This window comes from Alnus glutinosa, chromosome 10 (genome assembly GCF_958979055.1).
Source record: "Alnus glutinosa chromosome 10, dhAlnGlut1.1, whole genome shotgun sequence".
Taxonomy (NCBI): Eukaryota; Viridiplantae; Streptophyta; class Magnoliopsida; order Fagales; family Betulaceae; genus Alnus; species Alnus glutinosa.
Genome location: NC_084895.1, coordinates 6,543,194 through 6,565,186, shown reverse-complemented (window position 1 = coordinate 6,565,186; position 21,993 = coordinate 6,543,194). Strand labels below are relative to the sequence as shown.

Here is a 21,993-nt window from a genome sequence, read left to right as displayed (position 1 = left end):
AAAAATATCAGCATTTTATAAAACATTATGATGCAGGGATGAGAAAATAATATATGGTCGTTAGATTTATTTAGATTTTATCGATTTTTTTTTAGTGCCTATATTTCCTATATCCAAACTACATTTTTATTTCACAGATATCACATAATGCGGATGTAACGGTCCTAATTAACCATTGAATTTTTTATTTTTAAAATAATGATTAGTTTAAGAGTTAGTTGATACTATTGTGTCAATAATGTAAGGTAAATAATGTAGTAAATATCATTTCTGAGTTTAATATTATGAAGCTTTTGGAATTGAGATAAAGGTAAGAGTAATCAAATTATTTTTTATTTTTATTTTTTAATTATTTTTCAAGTTGAGTAACTCAAATTATTGTCTGTCTTGATTTCATATGAGTAGTCAAGTTTAAGAAGAAAATATTAAACTATAAATTAATTTTTAAATCATGTCTTGCAGAGGAAGAAAAACAATAATACATCATGGAGAAATTTCAATCGATCGATTAGTTAATTTATGTATTCTTGTACTTTCGTTTATTTTTTATGGATAAATAATTGGGTCTTTCTTTCTTAGAAAATTCTCCACCTTATCGAAGTCATTGTTGCTCAAGTCATCGTCGAAGTCTTTGCTAGTTTATGAATAGCACGTCACCGACAGGATATTGCAGTCAAAATTATGTGGAAAGACTAAATCAACGTCAATGGAGACTTTGAGCCCCACGAGTCATTTCTGATTTCCCCACCTTTTTCAGACCAAAGAACTCGGCATGGAAGAACAAAAAGTCCTCAATATATATATATATATATATATATATATATATATAATACTTAAGCCAAATCCTTTGTTAAGTTCTTGCTTGTACAAAGGTACATGCAACAATACTCGAGTGACTTTTTGATATGATCGATCTCATTGGTGTTGTTTTTTCATATATATATATATATATATATTTAGAATACCTAGGCCAAATCCTTTGTTAAGTGCTTGCTTTTACCAAGGTGCATGTAAAAATACTCGGGTGACTTTCTGCTAAGATCGATCTCATTGGTATTGCTTTTTCAAATATATATATATATATATATATATATATATATATATATATATATATATATATATATATATATATATATATATTTAGAATACCTAGGGCAAATCCTTTGTTAAGTGCTTGCTTTTACCAAGGTGCATGCAACAATACTCGGGTGACTTTCTGCTATGATCGATCTCATTGGTGTTGCTTTTTCATATATATATATATATATATATATATATATATATATATATATATATATATATATATAATACCTACACCAAATCCTTTGTTAAGTGCTTGCTTTTACCAAGGTACATGCAACAATACTCGAGTGACTTTCTGCTATGATTTCATTAGTGTTGCTTTTTCATATATATATATATATATATATAGAATACCAAGGCCAAATCCTTTGTTAAGTGCTTTCTTTTACGAGGGTGCATGCAACAATACTCGGGTGACTTTCTACTATGATTTCATTGGTGTTGCCTTTCATATATATATATATATATTTAGAATACCTAGGCCAAATTCTTTGTTAAGTGCTTGCTTTTACCAAGGTGCATGTAAAAATACTCAGGTGACTTTCTGCTAAGATCGATCTCATTGGTATTGCTTTTTCAAATATATATATATATATATTTAGAATACCTAGGGCAAATCCTTTGTTAAGTGCTTGCTTTTACCAAGGTGCATGCAACAATACTCGGGTGACTTTCTGCTATGATCGATCTCATTGGTGTTGCTTTTTCATATATATATATATATATATATATATATATATAATACCTAGACCAAATCCTTTGTTAAGTGCTTGCTTTTACCAAGGTACATGCAACAATACTCGAGTGACTTTCTGCTATGATTCCATTAGTGTTGCTTTTATATATATATATATATAGAATACCAAGGCCAAATCCTTTGTTAAGTGCTTTCTTTTACGAGGGTGCATGCAACAATACTCGGGTGACTTTCTACTATGATTTCATTGGTGTTGCCTTTCATATATATATATATATATATATATATTTAGAATACCTAGGCCAAATCTATTGTTAAGTGCTTCCTTTTACCGAGATGCATGTAACAATACTCGGGTGACTTTCTTCTATGATTGATCTCATTGGTGTTGCTTTTTCATATATATATATATATATAGAATACCTAGGCCAAATTCCCACTTAATTAATATTATCTTGACTCTTGAGATTAATATTATCTTGGGTCTACAAAGCTATTTAGAATACCTAGACCAGATCCACACTTAATTAATATTATCTTGAATCAACAAAGCGCTAGTAGGTGGGACTTTGCATGTTTCATGCCATTTTTGATGTACCTTTATACTATGAATATTTGGTTTTCTCTAAGATTATCAAATTATGCTGTTTGAATTTCTATAAATTTGAGGGAAAATTTTACTTACAACTCTTGATTTTTCAATACTTTTGAAATAAGGTATCCAAACTTTAAAAAAGTGTCAATTTAGGGAATCAATCTTTCAATTTTTTTTTTTAAAAAAATTTAATTTCAACAATCCGTTAGAATTTTTTCGTTAAATCTTATCAAAATTTCCAAAATACCACTGTGTTTGTTTTTTAAAAAAATAATAAAAGATTTTAAAGATTAAGGCATGAGTATTTTTACAAATGTAATTAAATTTTGACTAACACCTAAATCCTTGCAATTTTTTTTTATTTTTTTTCTTAAAAAAAAGGAAAGGGTATTTTGAAAATTTTGACAGGATTTAACGAAAAATTCTAACGAAGTGTTGAAATTGAAAACAAATTGAAAGAGGGATACTCTAAATTGACACTTTTTAAAGTTTGCATATCTTATTTCAAAAGTGATGAAAGATCAGGGTTATAAGTGAAGTTCTTTCTAAATTTAAATAGTGTAAAAGAGAAGGGTTGTGAGATCTATTTGTCCGGACAGCCTAATTGAATAATGAATTTGAAAAATTATTTTATGCTTTAATCTTTTTTTTTTTATTTTTTATTCCTAAATATTGTTGATGACTATAAAAATTGAAACGAATGTGCACTTACTAGTGCTTTCCTTTAGTGTTTTCTTTTCTACTTTTATTAGTCCCACTTACTAGCGTTTTCTTTTCTTTTTTCGTCTGATCCCACTCCCTAGTTGATTGAAGCAAAATTTAGTATAAATATATGTTATGGCCGTCTAATTCTAGTGCATTAGGTTTTTTTTTTTTTTTTTTTTTTTTTTTTAATATATATATATATATATATATATATATTTCGATTAGAGATAAATAAAAGACACTCAGACGAGTGATTTTCTATACTTTTTGCCTTCAATTTCTCAATACGGGAGAGAAGCAGAAAGCTGTTGAAATATTTGGTCCAAGGCAAAGCAAGATAAAGAGTATTATGTGGGCTCTTGGTAGGTGTCACTTTATGGTGTGAACTTACAGGCAGTTTTCAAGATACAAAGTTCTTGGATTCTTCTTTTGAAATTTTCTCCAACCACAATGTTTTCTTCTTCTCAATATATATAAAATATAAAAAGAGAGTGGGGTGAAGAAATTTGAACAGATTGTTGTATTAAAATCTTTACTTCTTTATATATTGATTATGATCAGTAAAGATAAAGAAATATTTATTGGGATCGATACTTCTCCTCGAATTGCAGCTTATTTTATTGCAGTCAGGGAGGCTCTTAAATCTTAATGGAGTCTATTTGTTCCAACAGGTACTGAAACTAGATAAATAGGCTTCATTAAGGGCTTCTTTAAATTGCCCACCTAAATATAAATCTGAATTTTTTAATAATTTATTGTCCAAATTATTCTTTATAAAATTATTGAAATCTCTATCCCTTAAATATAGGGACAGACAATTCCAGGGATATATACCGAGTGCAGGGGATGCTGTCCATATATCTTGATGTTATAAAAAGGTCAGAGCCATTTTTAGTGGTCGCAAAACTTTGATTCCTCTATTACTACGTGTCGTTTTATTGTTTACAGTACCGAGAGAGGATTCAGAGGAAGCTTGGGGGGGAGGGGGAGAGGTTGGAATCGTTGGATGATGTGCCTTACTGGCCTGCTAGTCCCCCAAGTGGATCGGAGGGCCATTGATTAATCCATTAATAACACAGTTTCGATGTTCAAGATTTGCTTTGAATTTAATAACACAGCCGAAAGGAGCTTGTAATAATCTCTTTAGTCCACTGAGCTTAAAATATAAATTGAAATGAGTTTATATTAATGTTTGTTCAAGACATAAAGCTCTCTACTTTCAGAATACCCGGCCATGTCTTCTTCATCTCTTTCATCGAAGCAGAGTGCCCACCATCATTCCACTAAATTTGATTCCTATTTCTACCTAAAGGACAAATGATGACTTATTTTTCAAAGTCTTCCACAGATGTGGAATCATTTTGTTTGTCGTCCAATTGATCCCGCAGTTGATCGATCCTGTTGCAGGTTTTTTTAATTTACAATTTCCTGTCCCCTTACCCTCTTACCACAAATTAGGGAGTACGTTAAAATATTAATTTAAATTAATTAATTCACAATTTCCTGTCACCTTAACCTCTAACTATAAGTGATGATTTAACGTATTAGAGGAAAGTCTTAAGTCTAAACCTTGTATCCATAATTTATCCAATATTTTGATTAAAATAGTTCACATATTTTATAGTTTAATATATAAGGAGAAGTATTAAAATATTAATTTCAATAATTAAAGCAATTTTTTTTATTAATTTAAATTTTTGAAATAAATGATGATTTAATAAAATAGATAAGAGGTCTTTGGACAGACCGACTAAATTAATTTACAAAATATAAAGTAAGGCATTAGGATCAAGTAATCAAGGTCTTTCCTTAGTTTGCATTATTTGTTAGACCAAATAAGGAGTAGAATATTTATTGAAAGACAACGTAATGAAGTATTTTTATACAAACAAAAACATAAAATACAAGAGAAAGAATAAGCTTTTTAAGAATCTAATGAAGAACAGCTATAACATGTTTGTTTGTATGTTTTTTTTTTTTTTTTCGTCACATATAGATATAGTGATCGAAGAGAGCTGTTATATACCATGGAAGAGCTAAGAAGAAAGTCTCAAAATTAAATACAAATAAAAAAGCCATATAGAAAAAAAGGGAGATCATGGAAAACTTTTCACTATCTGAAATAAAATTTTCACATTGAACCATGCATCTTAGGTTTTTAATGTTACCTAATTTGGTCCCCAGAACAATTTGGTGTAATTTGTTTTTAACTTGCTTAGTATTTTTCATGGAGTTCAAATTTAGATTCTCACTTAATTAGAACGCACAATTTACTAGTTCGAACTAGACAAAGTGAGGAGCAAATTCAAGACAGGTAGCACCTTAAATATTTCGTCTATGTTCTAAGAATATATATAGACGAAAACTTGCCATTATCTTCAAGGGGCAATATTAATTTGTTACATTATAACACTCATTTTATGAGCTCTCAACTATCGTTGTCGTCATCATTATTCGGTGGCAACCAAGATCGACAAAAAGAAAAGCTGGTCCAAATTAGTTAAAGAGATCGATACCAAAGTTAAGAAATAAAACTTGCATATACCATGGAATATTGAGAAAGAAAAACTGACAATTAATTGAAGGAAAAAAAAGATAGGCAAAAGAACAAAAAATAAAAATAAAAATTAGTAGATACTTTTTTATAATCCTCGAATTGGTTATACATTGACTACAAGATTATTAAGTTCTGAGAATATTATAGGATCATTGCAATAGGCCCATATAGTTATCACATAAGCCAAGCTTACATACAATTATTCTGATTCTGAAATCACCTCCAACTCATGGTTTAGACGTTTTGTAGTAATATTTGCACTAATTTTTATGGGGCCTGTAGCGACAAAGGGATTAGGAGGTATAATTAATTCATCTCCCTCTCTTTCCAACATTTGAACGGTAGTTTTTATAGAAGGACAATCCATTGGGTGCCATTGGATGCACCTTAGTCCTACAATTGCAAGTTTCTTTGAACGTCAACCCAAAATGACTCCCAGTCCACAAGTTTGCCCCTTCTGATCTTTCTTATTAAAGTGTCCCCACTCCCCAGTCATGCACATAACAATATTCCCTTTTGCCATTGCCCTCATCAATCATACACTACTAACTATAGCTTGCCTCTCTTCAAGAGCATTTAAAGGCATTTACAAAAATAAATAAATAATTGGTTCCCACATGCATACCTCGTTGTCTTTGTAGGGCCATTAATGTGATAAAGACCAGATTATGAATTTGTCATGATTTTTAATATTTCTATTATGCTTAAAGAAAGGGATCTTGAGCTGATATATATTCAGAAATATACATTAGTCTTTTACAAATACAGTGCAACAGAAAGATAAATTGTGTGGTGCTTCATAAATAAATGGTGTGACTAAATTAAACAAATTCATTCTTAGATTATATGACAACCTAAGAAATTGACAATTAAAAAGGAAAAAATGGCAGATAAAAGAAAAAGAAAAAAAATTAGTAGCCACTTTTTCATAATCATCGAATTGAAGTCCCAACATTGATTACAAAATTAATAAGTTCTAGGATTACAAGATCATTGCAACATATATAGTAATTATTACATACGCTAATTTTACATATAATTATTCTAATTCAGGAATCACTTCCAACTCATTGTTTAGACGTTTTGTAGGTATATTTGCACTACTTTTTATGGGACCCACAGAGGCAAAGGGATTCGGAGGCATAGTTAATTTATCTCCTTCTCCTTCCAACATTTGAACCACATTTTTAATAGAAGGACGATTCATTGGGTGCCATTGAATGCACCAGAGTCCTACAATTGCAAGTTTCTTTGCAATTTTAGCATCTCCATCATCCTCAACAAAGATTCGTATGTCTTCTTTTTGTTCCAAGAGATTGTAGATCCATTCTGGAAAGTAGACTTCGCTAGTGTTTTCAACTGTAATGTCGACATTTTTCCTCCCTCCAACTATTTCAAGCAACAATATTCCAAAGCTATAAACATCTGCTTTTGCAGATACATTTCCAAAATTTCTAGAGAACACTTCAGGTGCAATGTAACCCACAGTCCCCCTAGCTGTGGTCATGGAAACTGCACTTTGATCCTTTGAACACAACTTGGCAAGACCAAAATCAGAAATTTTTGGATTGAAGCTCTGGTCTAGCAAAACATTGTGAGGTTTGATATCAAAATGGAGGATTCGTTGGTCACATCCTTGGTGAAGATATTCAATTCCTTTTGCTACGCCATAAGCAATATCTTGCAGCTTATTCCAATTAAGAATAAGGTTCTTGGCGGCCGTTGAAGATATAAACTTCTCTAGTGAATCATTTGGTAAGAACTCATAAACTAGAGCTCTTCTAAATCCATCAGCACAGAAACCAACCAAGCGAACTACGTTAACATGATGGATCCTAGCCATTGTTCCTACTTCATTTATGAATTCTTCCCCATTTCCCATGGAAGTGTTCAGGATCTTCACTGCAACATGAATTTCGTTGGAAAGCTTTCCTTTGAACACTATTCCATATGCTCCTTCACCTAACTTCTCAGCAAATTGATTTGTAATCCTTTTAACATCAGCATACGAGTATCTCGTTGGTCTGAAATTTCTGTAATCTTCCAAAAACTTTTCGATCTTCGCTCGATGTTCTTTTTCTACTTTATCATAAATATAGAAACGGTAGAGAGCAAAGACTGAGAGCAATATAATAAATGGACCTAAGATGGCACCTGCATTATAAACATTCATGAATCAATAACTTTATTCTCCACAATTATAAGAATAATTACAAATTAATATTAAATACATATATGACTCACCAGAAATCTTTAACTTCAATATTAATACACCTGCAAAGATTTAACACAATCAGCTTCTCATTATTGTAAATTTCAAAAAATAAATAATTAAGTAGAAAGTTTGAAATGAATTGGATAGATATAATACCTTTAGTATGTGTAGAAATGCACTGAATTCCTGATTCACTGCTATTACTCTTCACACATCTCTTACCTCTGATCTCTTCACAGTATCTGCAGTCTGGAGTGGACCAATTCAATTGGACAAATTTATCGGGATGGAATATTATGGCATCTGGAATTGATAGAAGACTATACATCTTTGTACAAGATATGAGGGACGCCGTGATGTATGTCGCAGGATAAACTTGGTAGGTTGGGCCACTAAGACAAGAGATGAGACGATATTTGTTTTCTGATCTTGGAGAACAATTGAATAAGGCATAGTCGGAAAGGTCATTATAAGGGTTATGTACTTGGAATCGGAAACGAGAGGAATTAGACACTTTGAGCCACTGAAGCTGCGGTCTTGGGAAGCAATGATGTGGATCATATAACTGAATTATCTGAGATTTGTAGTCAATCTGTTTGACAAAGAGCTTCACTGAAATCGGCAGCTCGAGCACCGTTAGATTCGTATCAGTGCAGGAGAGATTAAACCCAGAATATCCACAGTCGTCTGGCTGGTTGTTAAGTCGGAAGGGAAATCGGATGCTTGGGCCATGGCCTCCACAACGTGTTTCAGCACACATATTTTGGGCATCTCCAAGGTCTATGATGAAAGCCACAAACAAGAACAAGTATGAGATTACCATTTCTATGCAAATATCCATCAGCAATGGTTCTCGATCAGCCTCTTAAATAATTCATAAAAGGCCTATTTTTCAATATATGACGTAGGTGCTTACGCCTTATAAATCTAAATTATTTATTTACTTTGTCTATATATAGGCTTTGCTCTGGGCTAATGTGGAAGCTCTCTCTCCCTCTTTCTCTCTCTCTCTCTCTCTCTCTCTCTCTCTCTCTCTCTCCAGATCTCCATGGCAAGAGGAATGGGACTGACAGCCCTTATTGTAGTTGTTGTCCTCCTTCATCAAACTTGCAATACTACTACTGCTGAGGATAGCCATGATCATCACTGTTCTCCTTCTTCCTGCGGCTCTATCCGTAATATAAGCTATCCATTTCGATTAACGAGCGATCCAAAAAACTGCGGCGATCAAAGGTATAATCTTTTATGTGAGAACAACCAAACACTAGTGTTACACTTATATGATGGAAGATACTACGTACAACAAATCAATTACAACAACAACACAATCAGAGTTGTGGACCCAAGTATTGGACTAAACGTTAATGAGTACAACTCCTTCGTCCCTCGTTATTCTCTAGACGAAACTAATTTCAGTTCAAGGGATCCATATCGAATATCTTCTAATTCATCAAAAACTGTGATTTTGGTGAAATGTGAAAAGCCATTGAATATTTTTGGGTATCATCTAAACATTTCTGCTTGCATTGAGGATGGAGTGTATTCTAATTCCAAGTGGTATACATATGCTCTATTCAAGTATTATCGTGCAGACGAGTATTATCGTGCAGACAAATATTATTGTGCTCCTGCAGTGGAGTTGGGGAACTTGTGCCAAGTAGAGCAAATATCTCTCATGTCCAGGTCATATCCTTCTTATTATTGTTATGATGATGACTTGACAAATATTTCCTGTACAGACTTCCACAATAAATTGCTACGGGGCTTTGAGCTTTACTTGAGCACACGAGATGGTGCGTATATAAAAGAAAACATGCTAGAAAAAAAAAAAAAAAAAAAAAAAAAAAAAAAAAAAGACAATGCACTTGCAATTTCTAATTAAATTTCTTACATGTTTACCATTAATTTTCTGTTTCTTTCTTTTCTCATCTCTAACCATTCATGCTTCTAAACGCTAACGTTCTTAATTTTCTTAGGCAAACTTGGAATCCTTGGCATGATATCCAATATAATTGGATGTAAGTTTTCTGCCATGAGAATTCAGTACGATCTAATTCTAAGATAGCTCAAGTCTAGAGGTTTATAGAGTTATTTGTATTTATAGACTTTTAAAATTATTCAAATCACCTTTTTTATTAATTAATGAATTTATTTATGATTTTTTTTTTCCATGTTGTAGATATTGTGAGAATACTACTAGCACCAGCGCTCGGTAAGAACCTATATATCTATCCATTTTTATTTTTATTAATTTTTTTTTCTTTTTTTATAAACAAATCATTCCTTGCAGATTGCAATGTGATGTTATTACGGATGTTTACATAAAAAAAAAATACGACAAATGCTGAGTTTTAATTCTATGTTATTCTTTTGTTTGTCAATACAGCATTATATGATCGACTACCAGAAGCACTATACTATTTATTTGACGCAGGTGAGGTTTCAATCTTAAAAATTTATTTGCAGGATAAATTCCCTATGGGCAATTTGGTAAATTTAGTAAAGAAATGGAATATTGATTGTCCTCGATGATGAAGCAAGAGGTTTATACTGTTGCTTTTATTTCTTCTCAAGCATGGCCTTATGTCACATATGTTTATACAATTTTATTAATTAATTAATTTTTCTTTTTTCGAAGATTATTCTCTACACTGTTTAGCCTGAATTAATTAACATGCGGCCAAAATGAAAATATGAATTTTTACCTGAAAAAGATAACAAGTATTGTACTTAATTACTAGGATCTATTCTAAAATAAAATATATATTTACAGCATTAATACAATAACAAGTTGGCTTACAATCCATGCTTTGGTGATGTTCTTCCATAGGAGTAATATTCGAAGCACCAAAAATGATATTGGGAATTCCATTTGTGATTGCATTCTTGATATATAAATGGCGTAGAAGGCATTTATCCATGTATGATGTTGTCGAAGAATTTCTACAAAGTCAAAATAACCTCATGCCAATAAGGTACTCTTATTCCGAAATTAAGAAGATTACCAAAAGTTTCAAGGAGAAATTGGGTGAAGGAGGTTATGGCACTGTATTTAAAGGAACACTTCGAAGTGGTCGTCTTGTGGCTATAAAGATGTTAGGTAAGTCCAAAGCTAACGGACAAGATTTTATAAGCGAAGTTGCAACCATTGGAAGGATTCACCATGTTAATGTAGTGCAACTCATTGGTTTTTGCGTTGAAGGATCGAAACAGGCTCTTGTATATGAGTTAATGCCTAAAGGTTCCCTAAATAAATACATATTTTCGCCAGAAGTATGCACGCTCCTAAGCTATGATCAAATGTATGATATAGCTCTAGGAGTGGCTCGTGGGATTGAATATTTACATCAAGGATGTGAGATGCAAATTTTACATTTTGATATCAAGCCTCACAACATTCTTCTTGATGAAAATTTTACTCCCAAGATTTCTGACTTTGGACTAGCAAAATTATATACAGTAAATGACAGCATTGTTTATTTGACTGCTGCAAGAGGGACATTAGGATACATGGCTCCGGAGTTATTCTACAAAAATATTGGAGGTGTCTCATACAAAGCTGATGTTTATAGTTTTGGAATGTTATTGATGGAAATGGCCGGTAGAAGAAGGAACATAAATGCAGTTGCAGAGCACTCAAGCCAAATATACTTCCCTACTTGGGTTTATGACCAATTGCAAAATGGAAATGACGTAGAAATATTGGAAGAAGCCACAGAAAAGGAAAAAAAAATAGGGAAGAAGATGATCATTGTTGCATTATGGTGTATACAGATGAAGCCTAATGATCGCCCTTCAATGAACAAAGTTATTCAAATGCTTGAAGGAGAAGTTGAATGCTTACAAATGCCTTCCAAGCCTTTCCTTTCAGCACTAGACGAAACCGTAATAGGTGGTGGAGAGAATTCGAATCAATCAAATGAATCAAGTCAATCATCTCAATTTTAAATGCAAATTAATTTATCTATGAGTATTTTGATTTATTATATCCATGTTCAAGGAGAAATTAGTTTTCTCATATATATTTGATAGCACAAAGATGCTCACTATTTCTGTGTAATAAATAAAGAGTTTGTTTGATTTAAGATAACTCTCCTTATTATATAAGTTTTTTATGTTCAATTTCATTTTCTCATACTTGAAAAATGAATTTGAGTTTGAAGTTTGAGAAGATATGTTGTTATTCTTCATTCTCTACTAATAATCCTCTGCTTTGTACATTTGGCATATTGAATTAGATCAATCCTTGTCATTTGGAGATGATATTGTTGACATTCATGAAATTTATTTTTTGAATGTGGAAGCCAACAAACAATTTGAGCAACTATTTCTTTGAAAGGTGAAGAGTAGCATTAGTCTTCGTTTTTGCTCTTTTTCCTTTTGTAGATAAGCAAATAGTTGACGACCTTAGAACTAAAAAGGGCAAAAATAAATAAATAAAATAAATAAATAACAAAGACCCGTAGTTTGCTAGATATCATTTTCTTAATAGCCCATAACTGAGATTGGACTTGGGCCTTGCGTCGGGTTGGCAATTGTGGACGATAAAATTCAAGCTGAATCAGAGAATTCACTAGCTTACTAGATTTGCCATTTGGGTTAGCTTTGCACGATAAGAGATAGGAATCCACTCTTAACTTATAGTACGTTTGACATTGTGATTTTATAAACAAAAAATGTGATTTTAAACTAAATCATAGAAGATGTATCATTTTCATCTTTTTGACAAGAATTGGAACCATAAAAAAAGAAGAAAAAAATACCTTGACATATTAAATTACCTCACATATTTATGATTAATGTTGCTAAACATTAAATTTGTGTAAGTCATATTACACTATGTAGATACATAGCATTCAGTGTAGATAGCCCCAAAGTTCAAGGGTTGTTTATATTCTTATTTATTAACCATTCATACTATTTTATTAATTAGAGTCTATTGTATTTGTATAAATATATGCTTTTGTTGGTAATTTTCTTTGGTTAAAACCTCTACTTTGAACTGCCCTGGTTTGGTGGAATTTTTTTTAAGTTTTGGCATCTCTCTCATGCCCATTCATATTTTCTAATGTAAATTTAGTTACGACAAAATAAATTGTTGAATTTGAAAACTAGTGCTTTAGAAGTTGATGATTGCATTTATGCAAATACATTGCGCTTAAAGTTTATTTCTTTCAGATTTGTTAGCATATGTTTGTAAGGATAATTTGTTGGTCAGACTCCTCATGTTATTCTGAGGTCACTAAAAAAAAACACTGTTGAGCAAATTATCATAAGTAAACAACAAATCAAACTAATTGATGACCACAAAGAGCAACTTAAGATATACTCAAAAAAGCACAACTCATCTGAAGGTGTACGTATGTAATTTGGTCCACCAATATTGTATTTACAATCAATTATTTCTTTGGAAAAGCACAACTTGTTTGTTCTTCTTTTCCCCTTTTGTTTGTGGAATGAAATGAAATTATTACTTTGAAACATGAAACAGGTAAAATCAATCCAAGTTTTTTTCTTTATGCATGTCTCATTGTTACACTGAGCAAGTCCAAATAAGACTAAACTATTGTCTGATCTAATACAGCAAAAGACCTTGTAAAGAATGAGCAACTAATTAAGTTCAGTTATCAACAGACAAATTCTCCACGTAGTTATAAAAATGCATGTCTCTCCATCTATGAGCTTCGATTTACCAGATGCCGCCATAGAACTCAATAAAATTACGGAAGACAAATATTCTGAGATTGTATACCGAAACCTATGATGACTATATAAATGAATACAAAACATTGACCTTTATAGGCAGAGCATATATCTTTCCCTTGCCATTACATTTCATACATCTGCAAAGACAAAATATTAATTCTGAGTGAATGAACCATGATCACCACTGCAAGAGTAATAGCTAGCTATCCAGTTCCAAAACATGAAGCTACCATTAAACTGCATATCCAACTTAACAGTCAAAACTGTCGATTTCAAATATCCTGTTGTAGTATTTGGGTAAAAATGAAGTACACAGATAAGTTCTAGTTAAAGATATGTAAAGAACAGCCATTGAAGTTTGACTGTGTAATAATTATGTTTCAGCTTAAAACCAGATGTGATTACATTCACTTAGAGATGAATTACTAACAAACAACTCACATTATGTCAGATCCATCTCTATGGGCAAATCCATAGGCATATAAAATGCCCAACCATGCAAATGCATGTACAATCTCATTTTAAATCCTTCTTAAATCCTAATAACTATTTTCCAAGTACAGAACTCTATGGAAAATTGGCTTGTCGCCTTTAATATCCATCAAATTAGAAATTTGATACAGATTTCCCAGAAATTCAGAATCCAATTCAAGATAACAGCTGAGCGTATTTTCTCATTTCAAGAAATCAATAAAATTTATCACTAACTTATGTTGTATATTTTGCAGATGGTTACCTCTAGGATGTTTATAATGAAGTTAAAGAAGGAAGGCAAGGCTCTGCCTCCTTACATGAACTTCTGCTTCAACGTTTAGGTGCTCAAATCGGACTTCAATTGCTGGAAGATCAATTCCAACTCAGAGAAAATTCCAAGAAACAAGAAAATCCATTATGGTACTGACGAATACGTATGAAAATAAAGTATAGTTCAGAAACAAAACACGTTAATCTCTGATTGGTTACCAGGAAAAATTGGAAAAAAAAAAAATGAAAGCATAAAACAAAATATATACCTGTTTTGGTGGTTGATTTTTGCCATTATAGAACCGGAATAAGTGGGAATAACGAAAATCTTCACAAAACAACCCAAATCAAAACAAAAATCAAGAAATCAAGCCTAAAAATTATACTTACCCAAAAAAAAATGGATTTTCTACTGCTTGGCTACCGAGAAAATGCCAGAACTCCAAGATTTTTGCCTCACTGGCGTTGAATCGTGACCCACCCGCCCCGGCGCCGTCGTCCGCCACAAACGGTGGCTAGCCCACCGCACGCCTCTTCTCTCAAGCTCTCTGTTTCTCTCCCTCTCTCTCGGTCTCTCTTTCTGTAAGGGATATTATGTTAGAACCTGTGGGCTTGGGTTTAAATGTAAGGGATATTGGGTTAGGGCCTTTGGGCTTGAGTTTATAATTGAATAGTTAGTTGGGCTGAATAATAATAGTTAGGCTCATAGTTAGTTTAGCTATCAGGGAAAGATTGTATGTGTATCAAAAGAATTATCAAAAGGATTATGCAGGGAAATGTTCTTGGAGATTAGCTGTTCTCAAATCGGCCATTGGAGTTCTTGGGCTTCTTGTTCTTTCTTCTTCATTTCTTCTTCTTCATTCTTCTGCCCGAGCGACCCACAGAGAGAGAAAAGAGATCGGAGAGAGAGTTTCAGAGGGAGAGACCGAGAGATGAGATCGGGAGGGGGGAGAACCGGAGTACCCACAACCTAGGGGAGGTCCGATCCTCCATGACCGGCGCCCCGATTCGAAATCCGGCGGAACCCGATGGATTTTCGGCGAGGCCGCAACCTGAAGAGACTCGGAGACCCGAGTAACCGCCAGACCCGTGTGTGTAACCCGCTGTACCCGTGAGGACCCGATCCTCCATGATCGGTGGCTAGGACTGAAATTCGGCGATTGAGGAGCTCCGGTGGAATCCAGGAGCTTGAACTTACGACCCGTGAGCCTAGAAAACCCGAGAACCCGATGCAGCCGTGAAACCCGAGCAACCCGTGACTCGTACCCATGTGACCCGGTTCTTCATAGCGATTTCTGGCGGGAATCAAAGGCGATTTTAATGGGTTTTTGAGGAAAATCCCCAAGATATATAAATCTTATAATTTTGTGGATTGATTTGATTATTATGGAGTTAAGGTTTGATAGTTTTGGAGTTTTTCAATCGATTGTATTTAAATAGGTTGATTGAGTGTTTGTGGGTATTCTGTTTTCTGTTTGGGCCGGCAGTAGGTGTGTTAGCCGATTGTCTATGGTGTTCGGTGTCTATGAATTTTAGTGAGTGCTTGTGTGGAGTTCGGTGGCTGTGATTTCTCTGAGTGTGTTATTGATGAATCCATGTTTTGGCTATAGCGTGTATTGTTTTGAGGTTCCCTGTTCCGGTTGTGTTGTGATTCATTGTCCATGTTCATGTTTTAAGTGTTAGTATTTCCTGCTTGTGGTGATTTGTGGGATATTAGCTGTGAGTGTTGTATTGATGATTTTGTGGGCTTTGGCGATTGGGTAACATGCTGTTTTGATAAGTATTGCAGTTAGAATTTCAGTGTGTTTGTGTGTTACTGTGATGTTTTAAGTATATGTAATGTTCGGGACATTTAATTAATAATTAAGTATATATTTAAATAATTAATTAATTAAAATTAATTAAGTGTCATTAAAAATACAAGTGAATATTTTTAAAAGTCCAAAGAAATAAGAAAATAAATAGAAATAATAGGAAAAAAAAAAGAAAAGAAATATAAAACAAAATAAATTATAAAAGAAAATAGAATAGAAATAAAAATTGAAAAGAAAATTAAATAAGAAAATAATTAAAAAAAAAAAAACTAATTAATACATGTGGGGCGACATGCGCCCCCACATGCTTAAAGTGAAGGGCCAGATGGCCCTTCACGAAAAAGAAAGGAAGGGTTCAAGGGCCACATCTGGCCATTCCCAAAGAAAAAAAATAATAATAATAATAATAATAATAAGGCGTCCGGCGCCTTATCTCGAACAAAAAAAAGAAAGAAAGAGAGGCAGAACGCCTCTCTCTCTCTCTTGTCCTCTTTGATTTTTAACAAAAATTATGACCTACGAAGATCCGACCGTTCAAACTCAAATATGATTTCGAAAAAGTGATCTACGAAGTCTGATCTATGTTTCTACCGATTGATTTGAAGTATTTTCATAAACTATTGTCATTTGAGATTTTGAATGAAATCTTGAAATGTGGAGTTTAATCTTTGTTTATCTTTAGGATTTACATGGTTTGGAGTTTCCTAAATACTTTCCTAGTGTTAGATTTTATTTGGGCAAATTTTAGGTAAGTTTTCCTCAAGCCCTAACTTTTAGATATTTGATTTTAGTTGTATTTTTATGTGATTAACCTTTAGTAAATGCTATGGATTAATAATATTGCGTTTAGGGTAGTGATTTATAAATTACGGGTTAAGATTAGAAACTCTAATTTGATGGGTTAAATTAACTTGGGTTTTTTATGTGCTTAAAATGTAAATTGTTAATTTGTGGATTAATTGTAGTTATAATGATGATTAATTTCAAATTGGCTATGAGTTTTGTAAAAATAAGTATTTATGGGTTAGGTTCCAATGTTAGTAAAAAATAAATAATTATAGGAATTTAGTTTAAATTGTATTTGTGAAGTTAACTCTAAGATTTTCTTATGGGTTAATGTTATTTTAAATACGGTAGTGTTTTATGTAAAAGTTTAATTAGTATAATTTGAAGGTTAATGTTATAGAGAAAATGTTAGTAAGAAATAATTTAGAGATTAGTGAATATAATTTTAGGGCTAATATTATTATAAGTGTTAATGAAAATAATTTTATGGTTTAGTGAAATTAATTGCGGATTAGTAAGTAATAATACGAGTAAATAATTTAAACCTTAGTAAATGCTTCGGGTTAGTATTGTTTGAGTTTTACTTAGTGTATAGGATTTATGGGTAGACGTATGGAACCTTTAAAAATATTATGAGTTTTCCAACGGTTTAGCCTTGAACGATTCAAGTGCTAATTAGAGTGTTAATATTTAAAGTGCTAAATAGTGCAGTGTGTTATTCCACAATAATACATTGCAAGGTGGTATTTAGGAGACCTAGTGATTGAATCCGCGCAGCCAAGGTGAGTATCTACTCACTGAGAAAATATATTTTTCATATTTTATAGAAATGCAAATGATATATGATTTTCTTACTGAACCAACGATATTTTTCTGCTGAAAATTTCAAGGATAAAATTAAGAAGCAATTGGTCATCATGGGCCTAGGGCTACAATCAAAGTTAGCCTTCTCTATTTCCTAAATACAGAGCTTGATAGCTTTTGGTTCTAGCTTGTTTATGATGCTACGCCCGGTAAGAGCTTTTTTGGTTGATGAGAGAACGGTACTATTGATGGTTAAATATTATTGAGAAATTTCCCTAAGGGAGAGTACCAACAACCCTTCAATTATGTACACATCTCCTTGTAGATTGTAAATTAATTTTCAACACCTGTTGCCATTAAACTTAAAAAGATTTTTTTTTTTTCAAAAAAAAAAAACCAAAATTTTGTTACCAAAACGAAAGAAAATGCAAATTAATTTATATATGAGTATTTTGATTTATTATATCCTTGTTCAAGGAGAAAATTAGTTTTCTCATACATATTTGATAGCGCAAAGATGCTTAACATTTATGTGTAACAAATAAGAATTTGTTTGATTTAAGTTGACTCTCCTTATTACATAAGTTTTTTATGTTCAATTCCATTTTCTCATACCTGAACAATGAATTTGAGTTTGAAGTTTGAGAAAAAATGTTGCAATTCTTCATTCTCTACTAATAATCCTTTGCTTTGTGAATTTGGCATATTGAATTGGACCAACCCTTGTCATTTGGAGATAATATTGTTGACATTCATGAAATTTTATTTTTGAATGTGGAAGCCAACAAACAATTTGAGCAACTTTTTATTTGAAAGGTCTGGAGGCATAGAATGTTAAAACAGTGGTTAAATATTTATAATCACCCTAAAAAGTTTTGGATAGTGAATAGTGATAGAGGACATCAAAAACCTTTTCCCAAAGATATCAATATCTAGAGGGCCATCCATATTCTTCAAATATTTTCTTCACCAAAAAGCATCAAGCACTATAGCCTATAAGTTTCTATTACTATGTGAAATTTACTTACTAATGGAAATTACAATTTCAAGTTAATTAAAAAACTTTAATTCAAGAAAAAAGTCCACATACCCCACTTCAAACTACCACACAATTGACAATATCCCCCATATACTTTAGATTGCGACAATATGCAACGTCAATCAATATATAACGAGGGTGAAGAATAGCATTAGTCTTCGTTTTTGCTCTTTTTCCTTTTGTAGATAAGCAAATAGTTGACAACCTTAAAACTGAAAAGGGCAAAAGAATAAATAAATAACAAAGACCCGCAACTTGCGAGATGTCATTTTCTTAATAGCTCATAACTGAGATTGGGTTTGGGCCTTGCATTGGGTTGGCAATTGTGGACAATAACAGTCAAGTTGAATCAGAGAACTCACTAGCTTACTAGATTTGGCATTTGGGTTAGCTTTGGACTATAGGAGATAGGAATCCACTCTTTACTTAGAGAACATTTGGCATTGTGATTTTGTAGATAAAAAATGTGATTTTAAACTAAATTACAGAAGATGTACCATTTTGATCTTTTTGATAAAAATTGAAACCATAAAAATAAAATAAAATAAAAGACCTTGACATATTAAATTACCTCACATATTTATGATTAATGTTGCTAAACATTAAATTTGTGTAAGTCATATTATACTATGTAGATGCATAGCATTCATTGTAGATAGCCTCAAAGTTCAAGGGTTGTTTATATCCTTATTTATTAACCATTCATACTATTTTATTAATTAAAGTCTATTGTATTTGTATAAATATATGCTTTTGTTGGTAATTTTCTTTGGCTCAAACCTCTACTTTGAACTGCCTCTGTTTGGTGGAATTTTTTATGAGCATGTGTAGTCTTGGGTTTAAGTTTTGGCATCTCTTTCATGCCCATTCATATTTTCTAATGTAAATTTAGTTACGACAAAATAAATTGTTGAATTTGAAAACTAGTGCTTTAGAAGTTGGTGATTGCATTTATACAAGTAAATTGAGCTTGAAGTTTATTTCTTTCAGATTTGTTAGCATAGTTTGTTAGGATAATTCGTTGATCAAATTCCTCATGTTATTCTGAGGTAACTACCAAAAAAAAAAAAAAAAAATCATTGTTTTGAGCAAATTATCACAAGTAAACTACAAATCAAACTAATTGATGACCACATCGAGCAACTTAAGATATACTCAAAAAAGCACAACTCATCTGAAGGTGTACATAGGTAATTTGGTCCACCAATATTGTATTTACAATCAATTATTTCTTTGGAAAATTAAAGCACAACTTGTTTGTTCTTCTTTTTCCCCTTTTGTTTGTGGAATGAAATGAAATTTTACTTTGAAAAATGAAACAAGTAAAATCAATCCAAGTTTTTTTCTTTATGCATGTCTCATTGCTACACTGAGCAAGTCCAAATAAGACTAAACTATTGTCTGATCTAATACAGCAAAAGACCTTGTAAAGAATGAGCAACTAATTAAGTTCAATTATCAACAGACAAATTCTCCACGTAGTTATAAAAATGTCTCTCCATCTATGAGCTTCGATTTACCAGATGCCGCCATAGAACTCAATAAAATTACGGACGACAAATATTCTGAGATTGTATACCGAAACCTATGATGACTATAAAAATGAATACAAAACATTGACCTTTATAGGCAGAGCATATATCTTTCCCTTGCCATTACATTTCATACATCTGCAAAGACAAAATATTAATTCTGAGTGAATGAACCATGATCACCACTGCAAGAGTAATAGCTAGCTATCCAGTTCCAAAACATGAAGCTACCATTAAACTGCATATCGAACTTAACAGTCAAAACTGTTGATTTCAAATATACTGTTGTAGTATTTGGGTAGAAATGAAGTACACAGATAAGTTCTAGTTAAAGATATGTAAAGAACAACCATTGAAGTTTGACTGTACGTGTAATAATTATGTTTCAGCTTAAAACCAGATGTGATTACATTCACTTAGAGATGAATTACTAACAAACAAACAACTCACATTAACGTCTCTATGGGCAAATCCATATGCATATAAAATGCCCAACCATGAAAGTGATTTAAAATGATTTACAATCTCATTTTAAATCACAAGTAGCCTATCGATAGAATTGAACACAAGTTCAACAAACCTTATTTGCCAAGTACAGAACTCTATGGAAAATTGGATTGTCACCTTTAATATCCATCAAATTAGAAATTTGATACAAATTTCCCAGAAATTCAGAATCCAATTCAAGATAACAGCTGAGCGTATTTTCTCACTTCAAGAAATTAATAAAATTTATCACTAACTTACGTTGTATATTTTGCAGATGGTTACCTCTAGGATGTTTATAATGAAGTTAAAGAAGGAAGGCAAGGCTCTGCCTCCTACATGAACTTCTGCTTCAATGTTTAGGTGCTCAAATCGGACTTCAATTGCTGGAAGATCAATTCCAACTCAGAGAAAATTCCAAGAAACTAGAAAATCCATTATGGTACTGACGAATACGTATGAAAATAAAGTATAGTTCAGATACAAAACACGTTAATCTCTGATTGGTTACCAGGAAAACTTGGAAAAAAAAAAATGAAAGCATAAAACAAAATATATACCTGTTTTGGTGGTTGATTTTTACCATTATAGAACCGGAATAAGTGGGTATAACGAAAATCTTCACAAAACAACCCAAATCAAAACAAAAATCAAGAAATCAAGCCTAAAAATTATACTTACCCAAAAAAACTGAATTTTCTACTGTTTCGGTACCGAGAAAATGCCGGAACTCCAAGCTTTTTTGCCTCACTGGCGTTGGGCCGCGACCCACCGGCCCGGGGCCGTCGTCCGCCCCAAACGGTGGCTAGCGCACCGCACGCCTCTTCTCTCAAGCTCTCTGTTTCTCTCCATCTCTATCGGTTTCTCTCTAACCTCTCTCTCGTTTGGGACGAAAAGAAAAGAAGAGCAAGAAAGAAGAAAGAAAGGGCAGGGGAGAAAGGAAGCGAAAAAGAAGGAATTTGGATCCTAAAACGACTCCATGTAAAAAAAAAAATCATTATTATTATTATTATTATTATTATTATTTTGGTAATACTTGATATAGCACAGCAAAGTAAAACAAATCTTGTAATGTCAGTAAGTGTAACAGCACAGCAAAATAAAACAGAGTAAATCCCTTCAAAAAAAAAAAAAAAAAAAGAAAGAAAGAAAACAGAGTAAAACAAAACTTGGTGAAATAGTTGTTGGGACAGTTGCATTCAGTTGAGGATTTCTGATCTAATGATTTAG

The 21,993-nt window shown here is 32.4% G+C and overlaps 1 protein-coding gene, 2 long non-coding RNA genes and 1 pseudogene across 4 annotated transcripts; 1 reads left to right on the top strand and 3 right to left on the bottom strand.

Moving 5' to 3' along the window:
• Positions 1 to 6,539: 6,539 nt before the first annotated feature.
• Positions 6,540 to 8,686, bottom strand: LOC133880640 (rust resistance kinase Lr10-like). Its single transcript, XM_062319622.1, has 3 exons — positions 8,009 to 8,686; positions 7,882 to 7,911; positions 6,540 to 7,791 (listed from the first exon to the last, which is right to left on the bottom strand). Exons 1-3 carry the CDS (start codon positions 8,673 to 8,675, stop codon positions 6,677 to 6,679), a joined length of 1,812 nt encoding a protein of 603 aa, XP_062175606.1. The 5' UTR covers positions 8,676 to 8,686; the 3' UTR covers positions 6,540 to 6,676.
• A 166-nt stretch (positions 8,687 to 8,852) lies between these two features.
• LOC133878963 (LEAF RUST 10 DISEASE-RESISTANCE LOCUS RECEPTOR-LIKE PROTEIN KINASE-like 2.2) lies at positions 8,853 to 11,942 on the top strand (annotated as a pseudogene).
• A 1,402-nt stretch (positions 11,943 to 13,344) lies between these two features.
• LOC133879344 (uncharacterized) lies at positions 13,345 to 15,131 on the bottom strand. Of its 2 annotated transcripts, none has more exons than XR_009902047.1 (3): positions 14,572 to 15,131; positions 14,295 to 14,414; positions 13,345 to 13,695 (listed from the first exon to the last, which is right to left on the bottom strand). It is a non-coding gene; the product is annotated as an uncharacterized LOC133879344 (long non-coding RNA). The 2 variants fall into 2 exon arrangements; XR_009902046.1 differs by having other exon boundaries at positions 14,295 to 14,396; positions 14,572 to 15,127.
• Positions 15,132 to 20,068: 4,937 nt separating this feature from the next.
• LOC133879345 (uncharacterized) lies at positions 20,069 to 21,721 on the bottom strand. Its single transcript, XR_009902048.1, has 2 exons — positions 21,049 to 21,721; positions 20,069 to 20,415 (listed from the first exon to the last, which is right to left on the bottom strand). It is a non-coding gene; the product is annotated as an uncharacterized LOC133879345 (long non-coding RNA).
• Between the last annotated feature and the right edge of the window lie 272 nt (positions 21,722 to 21,993).